Consider the following 20,138-nt stretch of genomic DNA (forward strand, 5'->3'; position numbering starts at 1 on the left):
GGCATGGTCCAATGAGGAAGGCCTCTTTAAGGCGCTGCAAGGCTGTAAGGGCTTCCGGAGTCCAATTCCAAGTGTCTTGGCCCTTACGGGTCATAGCAGTGAGAGAAGCCGCCAGAGTGGAATAATTAGAGATGAAATGGCGGTAGTAATTCATAAATCTGAGAAACCGCTGCAAAACTCAGAGACCCACAGGCCGGGGCCAGTCTTGGATTCCCTTGAGTTTCTCTGGGTCCATGGAAAACTCTTATTGCAAGATAATGTATCCTAGAAAAGGCAGACTGGACTGTTCAAACAGACACTTGTCCAATTTTGCAAACAGAAGGTTCTCACAGAGACATTGGAGGACCATGCGAACATCTGCACGATGCATAGCAAGATCCTTAGAAAAGACAAGGATATCGTCAAGATTGCTACAACCTTGATGTATAGAATGTCTCGGAAGATCTCATTGATCATTCGTTGAAATACAGCCGGGGCATTACTAAGGCCGAAGGGCATTACCAGGTACTCGTAATGCCCATCTCTGGTATTAAAGGCTGTTTTCCAGATGTCTTCGGGGCGTTTGCAGACCAAATTTCAGGCTCCGCGTAGATCTAGTTTAGTAAAGATGGAGGCTCCCTGAAGTTGAACAAATAACTCAGAGATCAAAGGCAGAGGATACTATATGCTATACAGAAGGAAGTTTCCAGAGGACGGGTATTAATACCCAAAAGCTGAACTAGGTCCTTGAGAATAAAATTTCCTCCTGCTCCGGAATCTATCAGAGCAAGAACAGGGAAGGACCAAGATTCCCAGGTTAACATAACCGGCAATGATAGCTGAGGTGCCGGAGAAGTAGTGCCCGAGTTCAGGACCCCTACTGAACTTAGGCCCTGAAGCTTCCCGGATGGCCAGATGCTCTGCAATAAAGACATAGGCCTGATTGCCTCCGTCGGATGTGCTCGTCCGGGGAGCAGCTGCATGGGCTCTTACGCTTTAGCCAAGTAGGGAGTCCTGCCGGGGGCTGGACTCGTAGTAGGTGGTGAGCAGGAGTGTTCCATGGTGGTCCTTCTGGGCATCCAATTCTCCCAATGGCGCTCTTGGAGGCGATGGTCGATTCGACCAGTCAGGTCAATAAGGTTCTCAAGTGAGGATAGGAGCTCACGAGCTGCCAGTTCATCTTTTTACTGAGGAGACAGTCCAACCAGGTAGATGGTTAGAAGGCAATCTTCTTGCTAAGAGAGCTCAATAGTTAGTGTCTGAAAATCTATCGTATAGTCAAACAAGCTTTGTTGACCGTGCTGTAAGTGAAGAAGGTTAGCACTTGCAACAATGTGACGCCCTGGGTCATCAAAAACCTAATGAAAGACGGTCACAAAACGAGATAACTCTTGTAGGAGCATGTCTGAGTGTATCTCCAAATGAGACAAGATAAAGGTGACCTTCGTGAGTTCATCTTGGAAGACGGATGGCTGCAGAGCAAACTGCATGAAACATTGGTTAATAAATCCTCTGCAGAGCTTGGAGTCACCATTGAAACGAGGTGGAGCTGATAGAGCCAACAAGGCCGTGGAATTGGAGGGAGATGGCTGCTGGTTGGTAAAAGCTGGTAGAGGAGCTGAGTGACTGGACTGGGCATCGAGCCGGGCATGAAGACGCTCAATGGAGGAGGCCAATGCCTCAAGGTATCATTGTTGTTCTTGTACTTTTGAAACCACACCAGGGATGGCCTGAAGGGCACATGGCTCCGCCGAGTCCATAGCCTTTGCAACCTGTTGCATAGGAGGTGGACCCTTGGCCAAGGTAGGGTTAGCGCTACCTGTAGGGGAGGCCCTATGGGTCCCCACGTCAGTAGGCGGAGCTGGCTGACTGACGGAGGGCAGATAGAGCTTCACCAATACCAGCCCTCGTTCCCCGCAGGTTGAGTCCTTGAATGCCAGGGCCGGCTGGGGTTAGGTGGGCCTCCGTCTGAGGTCTTCTGGGAGATGAGGAGGTCAGCCAGGGGCCAGCAATGTACATAGAGGAGACTCTGTACTGGACGGGGCAGAGTCCCAGAGACCCGGGCGCCTAAAGGAACGAAAGTCAGACAGGGGGCGCCTGGGTAAAAGCAGGCCGAAGCCTGAATAGCCAAGTCCAGTGTTAAGACTTCAAAGGCATTGTGGAACAGGCCGAAGTCAGGGCAGGCGGCAGGCAGAAGGTGATGGCAAGGCAAAGGTCAGGTCTGGGAGATAATCAAGGCATAGTCAGGCAAGGCTAAGGTCAAGTCCAGGAGACAATCAGTAGCGAGGTTGGGCAAAGCAGAGGTCAGTTCCGAGAAACAATCAGTAGCGAGGTTGGGCAAAGCAGAGGTCAGTTCCAAGAAACAATCAGTAGCGTGGTCGGGCAAAGCAGATGTCAGTTCCAGGAGACAATCAGTAGCATGGTCGGGCAAAGCAGAGGTCAGTTCCAAGAGATAATCAGTAGCGTGGTCGGGCAAAGCAGAGGTCGGGTCCAGGAGAAGATCAATGATGTGGTCAGGCAAAGCAGAGGTCGGGTCCAGGAGAAGATCAATGACGTGGTCAGGCAAAGCAGAATTCGAGTCCAGAAGTCAGTCCATACATCAATGGAACAAACACGAAGCACAGAAACAGACGAAGTAACAGGACCAGGATCAGGAACACGGAAGGAACAGGAACCAAGAACACGGAGGTAGTCACCAGTTAGAGCAACAAATTACATGTCCAGCATGGAGACCTGTTGCAAAGGCAACTAACCAGAGGCTGGGCCCGGCCTATATACCGGAGCCCAGTGACATCATCACTCGGGACCTCGGGATAGGTTCCCGCCGCGGCCCCTTTAAAAGAACAAGGGATGCGCGAGCGTGTACCTAAGGAGGGGCGCAGCAAGGACAATGGCATCTTTCCGCGGACCATGCGGGGAGGCCTGCCGCGGAGCACAGGAGGCTGCCGTAGAGAGAGGGGCAGCAGGGATGGCCCGAGGTCGGAGGTGGCGGCCCACCGCCGTGAGGGAAATGGAGCCAGACACTGAAGTAGGTAGAAGAGGGTGAGAGGGCCTGGCCGTGGGCCTACCGCAGCCGGGAAACGCAACAGTATATTCCTATGTCACTGGTAACTACATGGACCATGACAGCTGGCTCCTTCCCAGCATTCTTTAAAATTCTATCTAGGCAAAGCATGAGGTCTGCTATATTTGCACCAGGCAGGCAAATTACCAAGCGATCCTCTTGGCCACCAGCCACCCAGCTATCTGTATTCCTATTGACTGAATCACCGATAACATCATCAGTACTATTCCTGTCTTCCTGGACATACTGCTGTGAGGATGCATTTTTGTAAGAGGATAACACATCATTTGGAGGGCATGCCCCAGCTACAGGAACACTTCCTGCCATAGAAAGGCAATGTTCTCCATTCTGGTGTCCTTGCTTTTCCAAAGCAGCAGAAAGGCTTTCCAAATAGACAGCTCTACTATATTCCTGAAGGTCTCATCTATATACCTCTCTTATCTTCCTCAATTCCTCATGTCCTTTCTTCTCCAACAAAGCATAGGTGCTTCCAGTGTGAAGGTGAGACTATGCTACTATTTTGCTGAAGTCTCCTTTATGTATTTCTCTCTCTGTCTCAGCTCCTCCAATTTAGCTATTCTAGCTTCCAGAGACTTGTTCCCTGAGTGCTGGGAGCATTTTGCACTAGGTACACACATATAATTTCTTCTCAAGAGGCACTCACTCTAAAAGCCTCAATCTCACTGCTGGATTGCCTGCATGTTATTTTTAACCCAGAGATAAGAAATGTCCAAGCAACAAAAACAAGGATGTAATGGAGTTCAGTCTAAACACAAACATAAGAGATTTAGTAAACTTTGAGAGAGGAAAGAGAATTTAACCACAGTATGACGTCTGCTGATGAGGATCCTATTCACCATGAAATTCTGGAGTGTATATATGAAGAAGGGATAAGATTCATATTCTCAGTTACAATTTTAAAATAACTCGCCATCTCTGGCAAACTGAACAAAAAAAGGAAAAAAAGAAAGGAAAATATGTTTTAACTAAGCAAGCTATGGAAAACTAGCAGAAATCTAACCAGCAAAAAGGAAAATGTATGTGCAGATATACTCAGTGACTACTGAAACTTAGCAAAAATATAACTAGTAAAGAATAAAAGAAAAATATCTAGCATAAGTGAACTGATGTCCTTAGCACTTATCCAATGTTTCCACAACAACCTTCCAAGCACATTGTCCACTGCAGCTCTCTAAGAGCACAAAATGGAGCACAAAATGCAGTCATCAGCTGCTCACTATTGAGCTGTTATGAAACAATAGCCTGTAGAGAGAAGCTCCTAGTAAGATTCAAAATTACCAGAGGTGTCTATTTTTACCCACATTATAACGGAGGCATTTCCAGGGTGAGGGTAGGTAGTTTTGGATTTTCAAAACTATTCATGTTGTTTTGATCAGAAAAAAAGTATCCACAAAAAAAAGGAATACTTTTTCCTTGGGCAAGTTTCAAAAGGAAAGTATGCATGTATTTTCGCCTTTGAAGCTGGTGCAAAATCTGCAGGTAACCATATCCACAAACTTTTCATCTGCTCATACAGTTTTGAAAATTGTACCCACATGAAATAAAATATATTAGGACAAGAACAAAGCAAATCCAGAGGATTCAATATAAGAAACAGACAAAATGATATTTTGAATAATCTGTTCAGTAAAATTACTGTTATGGAGAAATATTTATTTACAAGTGTAAGCAAAGTAATCCAAAGCATAAGAGTTTTTTATGACATACCTTTACTACCATGGCAGCATAGGTTACATCTGCTCTCCATATTTGTGGACTTGACCATCCTACCAGTGGATCTGCCTCATCGTTGTAGATGGGAACAGAACTAAACTTTGGAAATTGCTTCTGGATTTCCTTAATTGTCTCAATTTCTTGTTCAAGGATATATAAAGTGCTTCCTCCTCCCTATAAAATGACAGTTGTAATAACTTTAGTTAAAGGACACGACAAATGATTATACAGATATATTTTGGATAAGTTTAGTAGAAATAAAGGTCAATTAACAAGATGTAGAGGGTTACAGTTTCAATAACTAACAATACTTTTATGATTAGATATATGATTAGTCTTCAAGAGTTATAATTCCATTATCTGATAGAGGAAAATAAGCTAAAAATGATAAGAACATAAGAACATAAGAAAATGCCATACTGGGTCAGACCAAGGGTCCATCAAGCCCAGCATCCTGTTTCCAACAGTGGCCAATCCAGGCCACAAGAACCTGGCAAGTACCCAAAAACTAAGTCTATTCCATGTAACCATTGCTAATGGCAGTGGCTATTCTCTAAGTGAACTTAATAGCAGGTAATGGACTTCTCTTCCAAGAACTTATCCAATCCTTTTTTAAACACAGCTATACTAACTGCACGAACCACATTCTCTGGCAACAAATTCCAGAGTTTAATTGTGCGTTGAGTAAAAAAGAACTTTCTCCGATTAGTTTTAAATGTGCCCCATGCTAACTTCATGGAGTGCCCCCTAGTCTTTCTACTATCCGAAAGAGTAAATAACCGATTCACATCTACCCGTTCTAGACCTCTCATGATTTTAAACACCTCTATCATATCCCCCCTCAGTCGTCTCTTCTCCAAGCTGAAAAGTCCTAACCTCTTTAGTCTTTCCTCATAGGGGAGTTGTTCCATTCCCCTTATCATTTTGGTAGCCCTTCTCTGTACCTTCTCCATCGCAATTATATCTTTTTTGAGATGCGGCGACCAGAATTGTACACAGTATTCAAGGTGCGGTCTCACCATGGAGCGATACAGAGGCATTATGACATTTTCCGTTTTATTCATCATTCCTTTTCTAATAATTCCCAACATTCTGTTTGCTTTTTTGACTGCCGCAGCACACTGCACTGACGATTTCAATGTGTTATCCACTATGACACCTAGATCTCTTTCTTGGGTTGTAGCACCTAATATGGAACCCAACATTGTGTAATTATAGCATGGGTTATTTTTCCCTATATGCATCACCTTGCACTTATCCACATTAAATTTCATCTGCCATTTGGATGCCCAATTTTCCAGTCTCACAAGGTCTTCCTGCAATTTATCACAATCTGCTTGTGATTTAACTACTCTGAACAATTTTGTGTCATCTGCAAATTTGATTATCTCACTCGTCGTATTTCTTTCCAGATCATTTATAAATATATTGAACAGTAAGGGTCCCAATACAGATCCCTGAGGCACTCCACTGTCCACTCCCTTCCACTGAGAAAATTGCCCATTTAATCCTACTCTCTGTTTCCTGTCTTTTAGCCAGTTTGCAATCCACGAAAGGACATCGCCACCTATCCCATGACTATTTACTTTTCCTAGAAGCCTCTCATGAGGAACTTTGTCAAACGCCTTCTGAAAATCCAAGTATACTATATCTACCGGTTCACCTTTATCCACATGTTTATTAACTCCTTCAAAAAAGTGAAGCAGATTTGTGAGGCAAGACTTGCCCTGGGTAAAGCCATGCTGACTTTGTTCCATTAAACCATGTCTTTCTATATGTTCTGTGATTTTGATGTTTAGAACACTTTCCACTATTTTTCATGGCACTGAAGTCAGGCTAACCGGTCTGTAGTTTCCCGGATCGCCCCTGGAGCCCTTTTTAAATATTGGGGTTACATTTGCTATCCCTCCAGTCTTCAGGTACAATGGATGATTTTAATGATAAGTTACAAATTTTTACTAATAGGTCTGAAATTTCATTTTTTAGTTCCTTCAGAACTCTGGGGTGTATACCATCCGGTCCAGGTGATTTACTACTCTTCAGTTTGTCAATCAGGCCTACCACATCTTCTAGGTTCACCGTGATTTGATTCAGTCCATCTGAATCATTACCCATGAAAACCTTCTCGATTACGGGTACCTCCCCAACATCCTCTTCAGTAATCACCGAAGCAAAGAAATCATTTAATCTTTCCGCGATGGCCTTATCTTCTCTAAGTGCCCCTTTAACCCCTCGATCATCTAACGGTCCAACTGACTCCCTCACAGGCTTTCTGCTTCGGATATATTTAAAAAAGTTTTTACTGTGAGTTTTTGCCTCTACAGCCAACTTCTTTTCAAATTCTCTCTTAGCCTGTCTTATCAATATCTTACATTTAACTTGCCAATGTTTATGCTTTATCCTATTTTCTTCTGTTGGATCCTTCTTCCAATTTTTGAAGTTATTCCATCTACTAGCTGGCTTTTATTTTTACATATTTAAGTGGACTAACACAGTGACTATCATATTCTGGGTAAATATAGTAAAACTAAAAATAACCTTGTTTACACATCTTGCTGTTTAACTATTGTTATGAATTGCTCTGCCCGCTGGTTTTCCCGCGAGCAGGCACGAACTTACCACGCTGAATTCTTTGCCGATGCGGCAGGACGCTGCCATCGGCCCGCCCACGCGGCCAGGAGGCCACCCTGCTTGCTTCTTCGCTCCGCGGTCAGAGCCACGGCCTCCCACGGGGCAGGGACGCCCCCGACGCGATTGCCATCTTTGCGGCGTTTAGGCCGCAGCCCCAGGCTCGATTAGTGGCAGGAGCCGCCCCCGGGGCCTCCCGCAGCAGCTGGAGCCTGCGTCCAGGCTCTCCCTTGCCTTCTCTTCAGCGTCTGATGCCAGATGCTGTGCAGGCCGCTGTCCACGGTCCTGCACAGCCCTGCTCCTGCTTCCTTAGATGCGCGGCCGCGTCTCTCTACACTATTTAAAGGGCCAGACACAGGAAGTGTCTGGGCCCCACCTTGTGGACTACTTCCTGCTTGAGCCCTATAAAGGGCTGCTTCGCTCATTGTTCCTTGCCTTGCATCGTGTTCCAGTCTTCGCTCTGGAGGCTCTGCCTGCCAGAGACTTTGTAAGGTCTTCTTCGTGGAGCTCCTCACCTTGATGTCATCTCGTCATGCTTCGTTCCATGTTCCATGTCTTCGCCTGAGGTCCATGTCCACGTGTCTTCAGCCTTTGTCCTGGTGTTCCTGCCTTCCTGATGTTTTTGCCTTCACTCCGCCTCGTCCTCGCTCTGGAGCCTTCTGGTACCGGTAGGCCGGGGGTCTCTCAGATGCAGTATTCCTGGGTGGACTAGGCTGCCGGTGGACGGTTGTCCTGTGCTCCTGAGCCGTGAAGCCTGATGTGACGTTCTGTGCTGTCCCGCTCCCGTCGTGGTCTGCGACCAGCCTTGGGGCTGTGTAGGGCGCGTAACGGACAGGGTGGTCCGCGACTCTGTCCCACGGGTGGCCTGAGTAGGGCGCCCTGAGAGACAGTGCCAATGTCCTTGCCCTGTGATAGCCTTTTGATGCCATGTGTCTTCGTCTGCCTTATCCAGCCATGTGTCTTGCTTCGGATGCTGTCTGCATCATCCCAGCCATGTATCCTCGTCTTGGATGCCGTCTGCATCAACCTAGTCAAGTGTCTCGTCTGCGATGCCGTCCGCATCGTTCCTGGTGTCTTATATCCACAGCCCTGGTGTCATGTCTTCTGCCAAGTATCTTCGTGCCATGTGATGCCGTTGCATCAACCACAGTGTCTTCGTGTCAAGGCCCGTCTGCCCTCAACCTCAGGCCAGGCCTGCTGCTCCATGCTGCTCGCAGCAGGTCCGAAAGGGCCTGGAATGGTCGGAGGACCATTCACCTTCCAACATCCTCGGATGTTTGGCCTTGGGAGCTTGCCGGCCTGGCAGATGGTAGAGTGTCCAGCCACGCGGAGCCACCGTCAACCCTTGGTCCGGCCCTGGATGGCCTGGGTCGGGCTGAGGCCCATGGGCACACTAAAACCACCGTTCTCAACAGAATGCAAGGCCTATCGAGGTCGATACATAACAACTATGAATATTTGCTACCATTAAAGTAAATGGGGAAAGCATGGCAACCTATTTTGGGCTCCAAAATTTGGATTTTCTCATCTGTTCTAATGAAACTTATGGGAAGACATCATCAGAAGAGAGAAAGAACTCCAAGGCATCTAGACTGTGAAAAAGTAGCACCAAAAGTAGCATGAATAGTCTAAGGCACCATAAAGGGGCAAAGGGATACCAGCAGTGGCAGGAGTTCTCCAAGGCACAGTGAAAGGAGCAAAAAAAAAAACAGCAAGAGTGAGAACACCACCCCATAACTTCAAAAGAGGGCACCAACAACAGTGGCATGAACCCTCAAAAACAGCATGCAAGGCAAAGTGGCATCACCATGCTCAGGCACCAAGTAGGAGGAATGAAGCAGAAAAGGTGGCAGGAAAAACCCCAAGGTAGTGATAAAGAGACAAAGCAGCACAAAAAAATGGCATCAACACAACAAAGCACCATGAAAGGTACAAAGCAACTCCCACATTTGCAAGAACACCCCAAGGATTAGAATCTAGAGTATGACAGCAAAACCATAAGATTGTAAAATATGGATATAGCAGCAAAGCAGAGGGGCATGAGAAAGTTTTTTAATTTGATATATATTCTGCTTTTCAGGCACTTCAAAGTAGATTACCATTCAGGTACTGTAGGTATTTTCCTTCCCCAGTGGGCTCACAAATTGGGAATGATGAAGCCTGTGCTAAAGGGGGCAGGGGGTGAAGGAGGGAGCGGGCGGGCGATTTCACCTGCTGCAGTGCAGCCAGCTGCAGGCTATCGCGGCATAGCGCCACTGTAAAAGGTGGTGCTATGCCCCGCGCTACCGCCGGCGATAATGTTCAAAACATTATCGCCGGCAGCGCTGCTTCTGTCGACTCCTCCCTAACTCCTCTCCTCCCCCTAATTTTAATGTTATCACCGAGAAAAGGTCCTTTTTGCGTGTGATAGGGCCTTACCGTGTGCGATAAGGCCCTAATGCACGCAATAATTCCTTAGAAAATAACCCCCTAGGTTTGTACCTGAGGCAATGGAGGGTGAAGTGATTTGCCCAAGATCACAAGGAGTGGCAGCAGTACTTGATCCCTGGTTTTGCTGATTTGCAGCCCACTGCTCTAACCACTAGGATATTCCTCTTTCTGTTGAAGCACTTGCTAGCTGTCAGGTTTAGCACAAGATAATAATCTGTCATCAGTATAATTTTTGAGAAATAAGCTTTAATTACATTCCCTACTTGAAAATTGATCTTACTGTATCTTGCTGCTGGGTGGAATCTGGGTTGCTTGTGAAAATTCTTTCCAATTTAAACTTCTGTCACAATCAAAACATGACAATGGTCTCTCATCAGTGTGGCTTTTCCTGGTAATTTTTGAGGTTTGATTTATTAAAAAAAAGCTTTTCTCATATTCTATAGTTTAACACAGTCTCTTTCTATTATTGATTTTCTGGTATTGCATTAGTTCTCTCTTTCTAATGAAATCTTTTCCACAATTACAACAAACAAAAGATCTTTCCTGTGCATGTTTTCTGTTGTGCCTGTCTTCAGACTGAGGGTTGCGCTATAGTCTCTTTATATATTTTGTCTGTTTTCAGAATCAGATCTCTCAAGGGCTGGTGTCCTTTTTTTTATAATCTGTTTATTGGGCTTTTCAAGCATACAACAGATAACACAGGAAAAAGGAGCTCAAATCATTGAATTAACATACATTTAACTAGCATGAAATTAGCCCCTTAATGAGGCTCAACCTTGTTTCTTTCTTTCCCGCCCCCCTTCCCGTCTACTTCCCCTATTAGTTTCCATCCCTCCCCCCTCCCCTTTTCCGGTCACTGAAGCCAAAGATTCATAGCTTGAAACTTAAAGTCTGAAACAAATATGCAAAAAATTGCCATTCATGACTAGCACTGAGACAGTAGGTGTTATATAAATAATTATAAACCGTCCCCATACGTATATGTGTGGTACACTTCAGTCTGGGTGGGTTGACAAATGGATCTTGTTGTCAGAACGCTAGCAATGAAATTTCGAGTGGGAAGAGACAATCTTGGGTTCTAGATAGGTAAAGAGGGGTTGCCAGATTCTAGTAGTTGAAATTACTTTCTTTGGAGATGTATTTTTGGTCATTATGTACTCCAGAGCACTAAGGTTGAGTAGTTTTTTAAACCAAAAATCCACACTTGGTGGTGTGTCGTCTAACCATTGGGTAAGAACAACCTTCTTCCCCAAGAGGCCTGCTCGCTGTATAAACATTATCTGTGGAGTAGGTTCCCATTGTAAGGGATTTGGTGAACCAAACAACCACAAATTGGGGTCGGTGGGCAGATTATTATCGAGCATTTGGGAACATTTATCCGTTACTTGTTGCCAGAAGGAGAACACAGTCGGGCAATCCCAAAAACAATGTTCATATGTACTGTTGGATTCTTGACATTTCCTGCAGGCTGCAGAAGGCTTAAGTTTGAATTGGTGTGCCTGTGAAAGGGATATGTACATGCACCAAAGAAATTTATAATTGGTTTCCCTAAGTAGTATGTTATCTGATACCCCTGGTAAGATGGTGAAAAGGTGTTTAAATTCCTCAAATGTAAGTTTAAATTTTGGCCAGGCCGTCCACTTAACATGTAACCGTTCAAGATGTTCTAAATTACCACAGGTAGCCAGTATCTTATAGTACAAAGTGATGTTAGGGTTCTGATTGGAAGGGTGGTGGAAAATGTCCCGCAGACGAGTTATGTTAGGTGTAGGAGAAAAATAGTGTCCATTTTGCCTTATATAATGTTGTATTTGTAAATATGAAAAGAAATCAGAGGCTTGTAAGCCATATTGGGTCCTCAGAGAAGAAAAATCATATGGCTGCTGTGTCTTAGTGTCATACAGTTGGTATATATATCGGAGTCCTTGACAGTTCCACTGATGAAACACAGAGTATGTGTGACCTGGTAAAAAGTTTGGGTTAAAAGCTATAGTTATTAAAGGGGTTAGGCAATGTAAAACCTGCAGTAATCTACCTAGGTGGAACCACGTTTTTTGACTGGTTTGCAATAAGATATGTGCCTTGAGGTGCCCACTAACTTGCGCATATTCAACCTGTAACAGGGGGTTCAAAGCTGGAACTTGATACCAGTCGACTATGCTCTGATATTTTATTTATTTAAAAACTTTTTTATACCAGAGATCATGTACAAATACATATCGCTTCGGTTTACAGAGAACCAACAACTGGAAATTACAGCAAACAATATGAACAAAATTGAACAAAAATAGAACCAGAATGGAATTGAACATGGATTACATGTGGGGATTAAGGGGAATTGCAAAAAGGTAAACATGAGAATCAAAACATGGATTACATGATTAGGAGGAGTAAGGGTGGCTCCTTGCCACCTCCACTTTCATCTCATATCTTGATATGAGACGAAAGTGGAGGTGGCAAGGAGCCAGTCTCTTACTAGTCGAATATTGCAGGCTATGTTATACCAAGATAAATTCGGGCATCCAAGACCCCCCTCGGAGATTGGTTTGTATAATGTGGCCATAGAAACTCTGGCTTTCTTGTTTCTCCACAAAAACTTACGTATTGCGGACGAGATAATCTTAGTATCCCAGCGAGTTAACCAGAATGGAATCATTTGAAAAACGTATAACCACTTTGGTAATAGAATCATTTAAAATATTTGTATCCTACCTACTAAAGAGAGCGGTAGATTTCTCCAATGTTCTAAGGTACCCAATGTTTGCGTTAAAAGGGGCTTTATGTTGGAAGTGTAAAGGTCTTCTATTCGTATGGGGATTTTAATATCTAAATATTTTAAATGCGATGTTACCCATCATAGTGGGAATTGTCCTAGCCATGTAGATTGTACCGTACCGGTAACATCTATCGCCTCTGATTTCTCCTGGTTAATTTTTAAACCAGCGAACTTACCAAACAGTATTTGCAGATGAAGTACTTCCGGGAGGGATTCTAAAGGGTTGAGAAGAAAGACCAAGACATCATCGGCAAAAGCTGCAACAGTGAAAGGTTGGTCTGGCTCCCCAAATCCTGTGATGTGTGGGCTTTCAGCTATTTTACGTAGGAGTGGGTCTATAGACAGAATGTATAGTAAAGGAGATAAAGGGTATCCTTGTCGCACTCCTCTTCCAATTGGGACATCTCCAGAGATACATTTGTTAGCCACTATTCGCAAAATCGGGTTTGAGTACAAAAGTGAAATATAGTCCAAAAAGCCTCCATCGAAGCCTAAACGTCGTAGAGTGAAAAACATATACTTCCAAGAAACTCGATCGAAAGCCTTCTCAGAGTCAAAGCCAACGACCAACATGGGGATCCTGTTAGAACTGCAGATTTGTAAGGCTGTAAGTAATTTAAGAATGTTGGAGTTAGCTTTACTTCCTTTTACAAATCCCACTTGATAGGAAGCAATTAATTGAGGTAGGATGACATTTAACCGATCAGCTAGCAATTTGGCTAAATTTTTGAGATCACAGTTCAATAATGAAATGGGCCTATATGAGCCAGGGAGCAGCAAGTCCTTGCCGAATTTTGGCAAAACTGTGATGTGTGCCAGATTGAAGTCTCTGGAGAACTTGTTTTGGGCCAGCCCATCCTGACAGAAGTTGACAAGGGGGCCAACAACTTGTGTATGCAATATCTTATAAAAGTCATATGAAAACCCATCAGGCCCCGGAGACTTGTCCGAGTTTACTGCTGCTATGGCGTTCAGTACTTCTATGGGTTGTATCGGTCTCTTCAAATAATTAAGTTGAGCTGTGGTTAGTTTTGTAAGCGATAAGTCTTGAAAAAAGGTGGACTCACTGGGATTGTGATCCGTGGTGTCATCTGTGTATAATTGTTCGTAAAATTCCCGAAAGACTTCACAAATCTCAAGTTTGTTAGATACTAGGTTACCCTTGGAATCTTTTATTTGGGGAATAAATGTCTGAGGTCTGGCCGCATGAACTAAATTTGCCATTAGTTTACCTGCTTTGTTCCCGAATTGAAATAACTGCTGCTCCCCTTTATATAGTTGCTGTTGTGCTCTTGCATGTAGTAACGTGTTTAATTGACTTAGTGCCCTATAGTAATCTTGAGTTGGATGGTTAGGTATAGTAATTAACTTCCGTTTATGCATTTGCAACTGCTTCCCTAACTGTACAATGTCATTGTTCAAGATCTTTTGATAAGAACGTGTGTAGGAGATAATTTCTCCCCTGAGGACCACTTTGGCTGTTTCCCAAAAAAGTTGGGGGGTGTCTGTGTGTTGACTATTGTGGGAGATAAACTCAACCCATTTCTCTTTTAAGAAAGTTTGAAACTTGATATCATTCCGTAAATGAGTGGGGAATCTCCATATCCGTGTTTCTTGTCCCTGGGTATTAATATTAAATTCCATAGAGATTGGGGAATGGTCCGATATAGCTTGTGATTCAATCATGGCTTATGATATCATAGGAAAGTGGCTTTGTGACACTAAAATATAATCAATTCGGGATAAAGAATTGTGTGCTCTGGATATGTGTGTAAAATCCTTCTCACTGGGGTGTAATGTTCGCCAAATATCCAGGAGGCCTAATTGGTGGCATAAAAAGGCTATGCCTCTCAGTTTGTTCCCCTACCCTCTTAATAACGGGGAGTTTTTGTCAATCGAAGGATCATGGACACAGTTAAAATCCCCCATCATAAGTAAAACTCCTTGCGTGTGAGCAAGCAGAATATTCCGCAAATTCTCAAAAAAAGTGTGAGTATATTCATTTGGCGCATAAACATTATGAGTGAGATATTGTTCCAAGTTCCAATGACTATAACAAAACGCCCATTTTCATCTATTATTTGATCAATGATATGGAAGTCAAGGCTTTTGTGTATCAGTATTGCCACTCCCGCTTTCTTCCCCTGTGCCACCGCTGAGATGCAAATGCCCACCCATTCCTGCTTCAATTTTGCACTTTCTGCTACCGAGAGGTGCGTTTCCTGCAAACATGCTAAATCCGCATGCATGCATTTAAGATGTGAAAGAATTTTCTTTCGTTTGTTGGGCGACCCCAGGCCATTGACATTCCAGGACACCAACTTACCCATGAGCTGTAATTGTGAGACATAGCGTGGGCTAAGGCCCATGGATTCGTAACCCACAAGAGAGTATGAGGGCCCCCAGCTTAGTCCCCACACTTCACAGTGAAATTCCAATACCCATATTACAATGTAAGTACCGCATCGTCATATGAATGAGAGTTTCAGGAAAAACACAGTCAGAGCATTCAAAAACATTGTTCCAAGCAAAGCCTTGCAATGAAACCTTCAGTGATCGGTATCTGCCCTCCCCCCCCTCCTCCAGTATTAAGATTTCCCCCCCTTCCCCTTAACTCTTCCCCATATTGAATGTCTTCCTGCCACCTATGTGGTTTGGAGATCATGTGTGGTGCATGTGTACGAGTGCCTTGCCTCCACCCTGGTTAGATTGAGTATGTATTGACTTCCCTCATATAAGTCACTTTGGGTGCCCAACAGTTCAGCTAATGGCCAGAGAGCTTGTTCTGCTGCAGTTATTATTCGTTACCGCCTCTGGTCTCTGCGTATTGGTCTCTGTATACCAATGTAAACATGAAGAAGACGTCCGTTTATGTAGAGGGTCCGGTAGCAGTCTCATCTTTTACCATGAACGTCTCATTACTGGTTCGATGTGAAAAACCATCTTTTCTTTCCCGCTATATACCATAGCATAGCAGAACTCTCAGTAGACATTCCATTAATTATCGCCGGGACCTGACATAATCTCATAGCTTTGCCTTTCATTTGAGTGACCTTCGAGTTGAGGGGCATTCAACAATATAACTATTCCCACGTTGAATATCTGAGTTGGTATATTACCTCCACTTCACGAAAGCCAAGAAAAAGAAAGATAAAAACAGCAAAGTTCTATAAAAGAGAAAAAAGAAAAATCATTGAGATCCAGATTCAACACTGTCTCTCCTTTCCACAGGAAAGGTCCAGCTAATCCGCGTGGAGCTGACTTATAACTGTATATTACACCGGAGTGTATAAAAAAGAGAACTGCATAAACAAAACTCAGGTTTATTATGATGAAAAAAAACAACCAGATACTATTCAACAAAGTCCTGCCGTTCCCAGCGGGTTACGGAGATTAGTAATCCTCCATTCTGGCTATAAAGCCTCTGTCTACAGAGCAGAGGGTTAGAATGCACTCTTCAGCCACAGTTCTGGAGGAACTGGTTTGCCATGTCCGGTGTTTCAAAAAAAATGATTTTTTTCTTGGTGCCAGATTTTGAGCTTTGCCAGGTAAATTAAGGAGAATCTCATTTGTTTTTTAAATAACTCCATACAAACCGGCGAAAATGCTCTGCGTAGCTCAGAAACAAGGGCTGAATAATCTTGAAAGACCCGTATTTTCTGCCCATTATAGGCCACATCTTGACGTTTCCTATATGCTTGCCAGATTTCTTGTTTATGTCTAAAGTTCAGTAGCTTGGCAATAACAAGTCTGGGTCTATTCTGTTGTCCGACTTCGCCCCAAGCCAATGCGCACGTTCGACCACGAGACTGCCGTGCAAGGCCAGGAGTCCAAAGTCGTCTGGTAGCCATTTTTCAAGTAAAGAGCATAGCTCATGTTCCGCTACTGTTTCTGGAAATCCCATAAATCGGAGATTCCCCTTGCGATCGCGGTTTTCGAGGTCATCTAGCTTGTTTTCCAACACAATAATTTTTTTTTCCTGCACGAGTAGTTTTGTGCTGTTTGAGCTTAAATCATCTTCCACAATGGCTAGCCAGCCCTCCACGTGGTCTAAATGGGGGGTGATCTCCGTCAAAACGGTACATACCTCCGTCAGTCTTTCTTCAATGCCTGCTAGCTTTTCACCAAATTTTTCATCAAGCGCAGCTCGAACCGTGTCTTTTATGTCCACCAGTGTGATGGAAAGAGCTGGGCTTTCCCCCGCCGATTCAGGTCCCTTCGCCATCTTGGAATCAGCCCCGCGCGGTTTCTCTTTTTCTTTTTTACTGCTCTTTGTAGCCATTCCAGGTGGCAATTTTTGCATAAATCGAACAATGGACATATGTCCTTACCAGGAGTGGCAGTAGTTTTGCTGTTATGAGCCTTGAGGAGTCAGATGTTAGTCAATGGTGGGGCTGGCACCCGGAGCCTAGAGAAAACCCTCTGCTAGGCTCATCACAGAACGTGATCCCTCAGCTGGTGTCCTTCTAATGAAGCCACAGAATGATTTAAAATGAGACAGCCTCAGACCAGTTGCTAGTCAGGAACTAACCATGCCCCCATGGATCGATTATCTGGAAGCTTAAAATGGGTTGCTGGGAAAAAGGGGCGGGAAGGGGGCGGGGCACCGGTCCGAGGGTGGTCCGGGGGCAGGACCGAGGCCTCCTGCACAGTGGGTGTGCCGGGGGATGGTGTGCCGGCTGAAAACAAGGTTGGGGAGGGGATTTAGATAGGGCTGGGGGGTGGGTTAGATAGGGGAAGGGAGGGGAAGGTGGGGGGGAGCGGAAGGAAAGTTCCCTTTGAGGCCACTCCGATTTCGGAGCGGCTTCGGAGGGAACAGGGAAAGCCATCGGGGCTCCCCTAGGGCTCGGCACATGCAAGGTGCACAGCGCGCACAAGTTATAAAATCGGGTGTACATTTGTGCGTGCCGGGTAGCGCGCACAAATGTACCCGTGCACGCAGGTTACAAAATCTGCCCCTTAGTGTTTAGGCAACTACATGGCTGAGGGTTGCAGGTTGAAGCAAGACCCACAAGGTGGTACATTTGGAGTATGGCACATAGAGTGTCAGCAAGACCCCCATGGTGGGGGCATGGTGGCTAGGCAGAGCAATAGTAACAAGACCCCTCAGGTACTGCATCTAGGGCATGGTAGGTAGAAATAGCAGCAGCAGGACCTTCAAGATGCTTTCAGTCATCTTGCTACTTGCATGGAAATTCTGGAAACCATGCAAAGGGAGGGTGATTTTCAAAAAGACCAGCTTTTCCATCAACTCTGGTGACAGCCACCTTGGCTAGGTTTGGGTAGACTGCAGACCTGTGTACCCAATATACCAGTGCATCTGTATTTATGTCCTTGATGAGCTTAGTGTTTCACAGAAATTTCTTCTGCTGTCTCCAGCTGTTTTAGCTATGGCCTGTATTGGGAGAGATGGTTCTTTGTGGGCAACGTGGCTTTGGTGTACTGAGGTGGGGGAGGAAGGGGGAGGAAGGGATAGCTAATAAAATGCTACTCCTGCTTGCACTATGCTCTGAGATGATCACTCTTTTCTGTGCTATATCCTCACTGTGCATCTACCTCTGGCGCTCATGCTCAGAACCCTAATTACCAGCATCTCCTTTATGAATGTGAGATACTAGGACTGGAAAGCGAGACATTTTTTAATCCATTAATGACAAATTATAGCAAGCTTACATGTATTGTTTTGTGTAAGAGTCAAGGAACTGGAACTCTTCTGTTCCCATTCCTCTTACTCATGGAATCCTTCTAACTTTTCCTCTAGAATGTTTACTATAGGGATGACCCCGCCCAGGGTGGCACTTCTGTAACTCAGATCCTCCATGGCATCCTTGAAGAGCTTCAGGATTTGTACCAGCTGCCTTATCACTATGCAATGCATATCTCTCTCTGTTTGCAGAGGCATACTATGAAGAGTGTCTACTGTTCCACTAACCTGTAAAGCATCAGATAATTGGAATTCCAGCTACTGCAAAGATCTTAAATCAGATGCTTCTGAGGCATCCTGAATTCTTCTTGCTTCTCATAGAGTAGCTGCCTTCGCACTTCAATGTAAATGCCCTGCTATTTCCATGCACCCCTCTGTCAGCTCCTTCAGAAAAACTTCTCATTGTTATTGGGCCCCAGGCATAGGGCATCCCTCACTGCCAGGTACATCAAGAGTGTAAAGCAACAGATACCCTGAAAGCCCCCATCTTCTATTGTTGTTACAATATTTGTATTACAGTTTGTCAGAAAGAAACCTGCCTGAAGACTCTTATCTCTCTTGTCTAGCTGCTAGCCCTTCAGAATCTTTCTTATGGCTAATAGAATATTGCATAAGGTATGGGGACTATGAATCAACTGGGTGTTCAACAAAGCTTTCCTCACCACTAGAGCTGCTACCAGCCCCTACTTCAGTCAGGTCCCTCCACTGTGTCAAACAGGGGTAGGTAAGGGTACATAGTGTTTGTACTGGTCCAGATATCACTGGTGAAATGCATTCTACTCCCTCTGCCTTAACCAGCTGCACATGCATGCAGCTTCAGCACTGGTTATACAGAATGGGGATGATTTTCCTATTAAATGTAATCCTGAAGGGCACTTCAAGGGCAATCATTTCCCCAATGTACCTTGTTATTATTTTAGATGCTGAGAACACCACCTGGAAGGAGATACCAGATGTTTTCACTACTGTATGCAACAAAATATGAATTCTAGCAATATGGCAAAGACTTGTATTCCAGCTAAGGGATACAGAGGTGATAAACTTTGACCTGGTCAAGAGATTCATGGCTGAGCTATCTGGTCTGCCAGCAAGCTGTGTACTGAGGCCCCTCTAAGATCTGACAGTCTTTTTCCATAAACAAGCTATGAAACAGCCCAGGTTTGAATCAGGAATAGGTCCCAAAATCTGCCTGGAAACAAGAAATAACCAATCCAAGAAGGAGTGTGTGATGGAGTGGCTCTATTTCCCCTCTTTAACCTGTGCAGGACCAGGCATTTAGCCTGGTCCACCTTAAATCCTACAGAGAGAGAGAGAACTCTGTAGGCAGGACCATGCTGGGAGGGGAATACAATTGTGAACCCAGTTGTGTTGGAAATATACTGTAAAGGTAGGCAGTTAATGTTAGTATTATTTTCTGTTTATGTTAATAAAAGTTGAAATTACATGAGAAAAGGCTGGAGAGTATGGTTCCTGCTCCAGCCCACAAGATTTTACTCATTTATCCTCACAGAGGGTTTAGTAGACGGGACAGTTCGACTCACAGAAAAATGCTGACACAACAAGATAGTTTGCTAGTCAAGAGATTATGGGACCTAATCCGAGCCTGGTCCAGAGTCGCCACAGAGTGGTGACCCTCCCATGGGAGAGGGGGCAGCACTGTGAAATGAAGACCCCTTTTCATGCTTTGATTGACTATGCATGAACTGTTGCATATTCATGTCCTGTTAAAAGCAGCAGTGGAGAGAGACTCAGGGTGGCAGCTGGAAGAGAGAGACTCATTACCACCTGAAGATGATGCCTGAGCCATTTCTGGCTGCCCCTCT

The 20,138-nt window shown here is 44.7% G+C and overlaps 1 protein-coding gene across 10 annotated transcripts in view; it reads right to left on the reverse strand.

Annotated features, from left to right (window-relative positions):
- IDUA (iduronidase alpha-L-) overlaps positions 1-20,138 on the reverse strand; it is a 914,728-nt gene that overhangs the window by 338,124 nt on the left and 556,466 nt on the right. For all 10 annotated transcript variants that reach the window (XM_029602401.1, XM_029602339.1, XM_029602392.1 and 7 more), the window contains one exon: positions 4,772-4,951. In XM_029602401.1, coding sequence (XP_029458261.1) covers positions 4,772-4,951 — 180 coding nt within the window. The remainder of the gene's footprint in view (positions 1-4,771; positions 4,952-20,138) is intronic.

This window comes from Rhinatrema bivittatum, chromosome 1 (genome assembly GCF_901001135.1).
Source record: "Rhinatrema bivittatum chromosome 1, aRhiBiv1.1, whole genome shotgun sequence".
Classification (NCBI taxonomy): Eukaryota; Metazoa; Chordata; class Amphibia; order Gymnophiona; family Rhinatrematidae; genus Rhinatrema; species Rhinatrema bivittatum.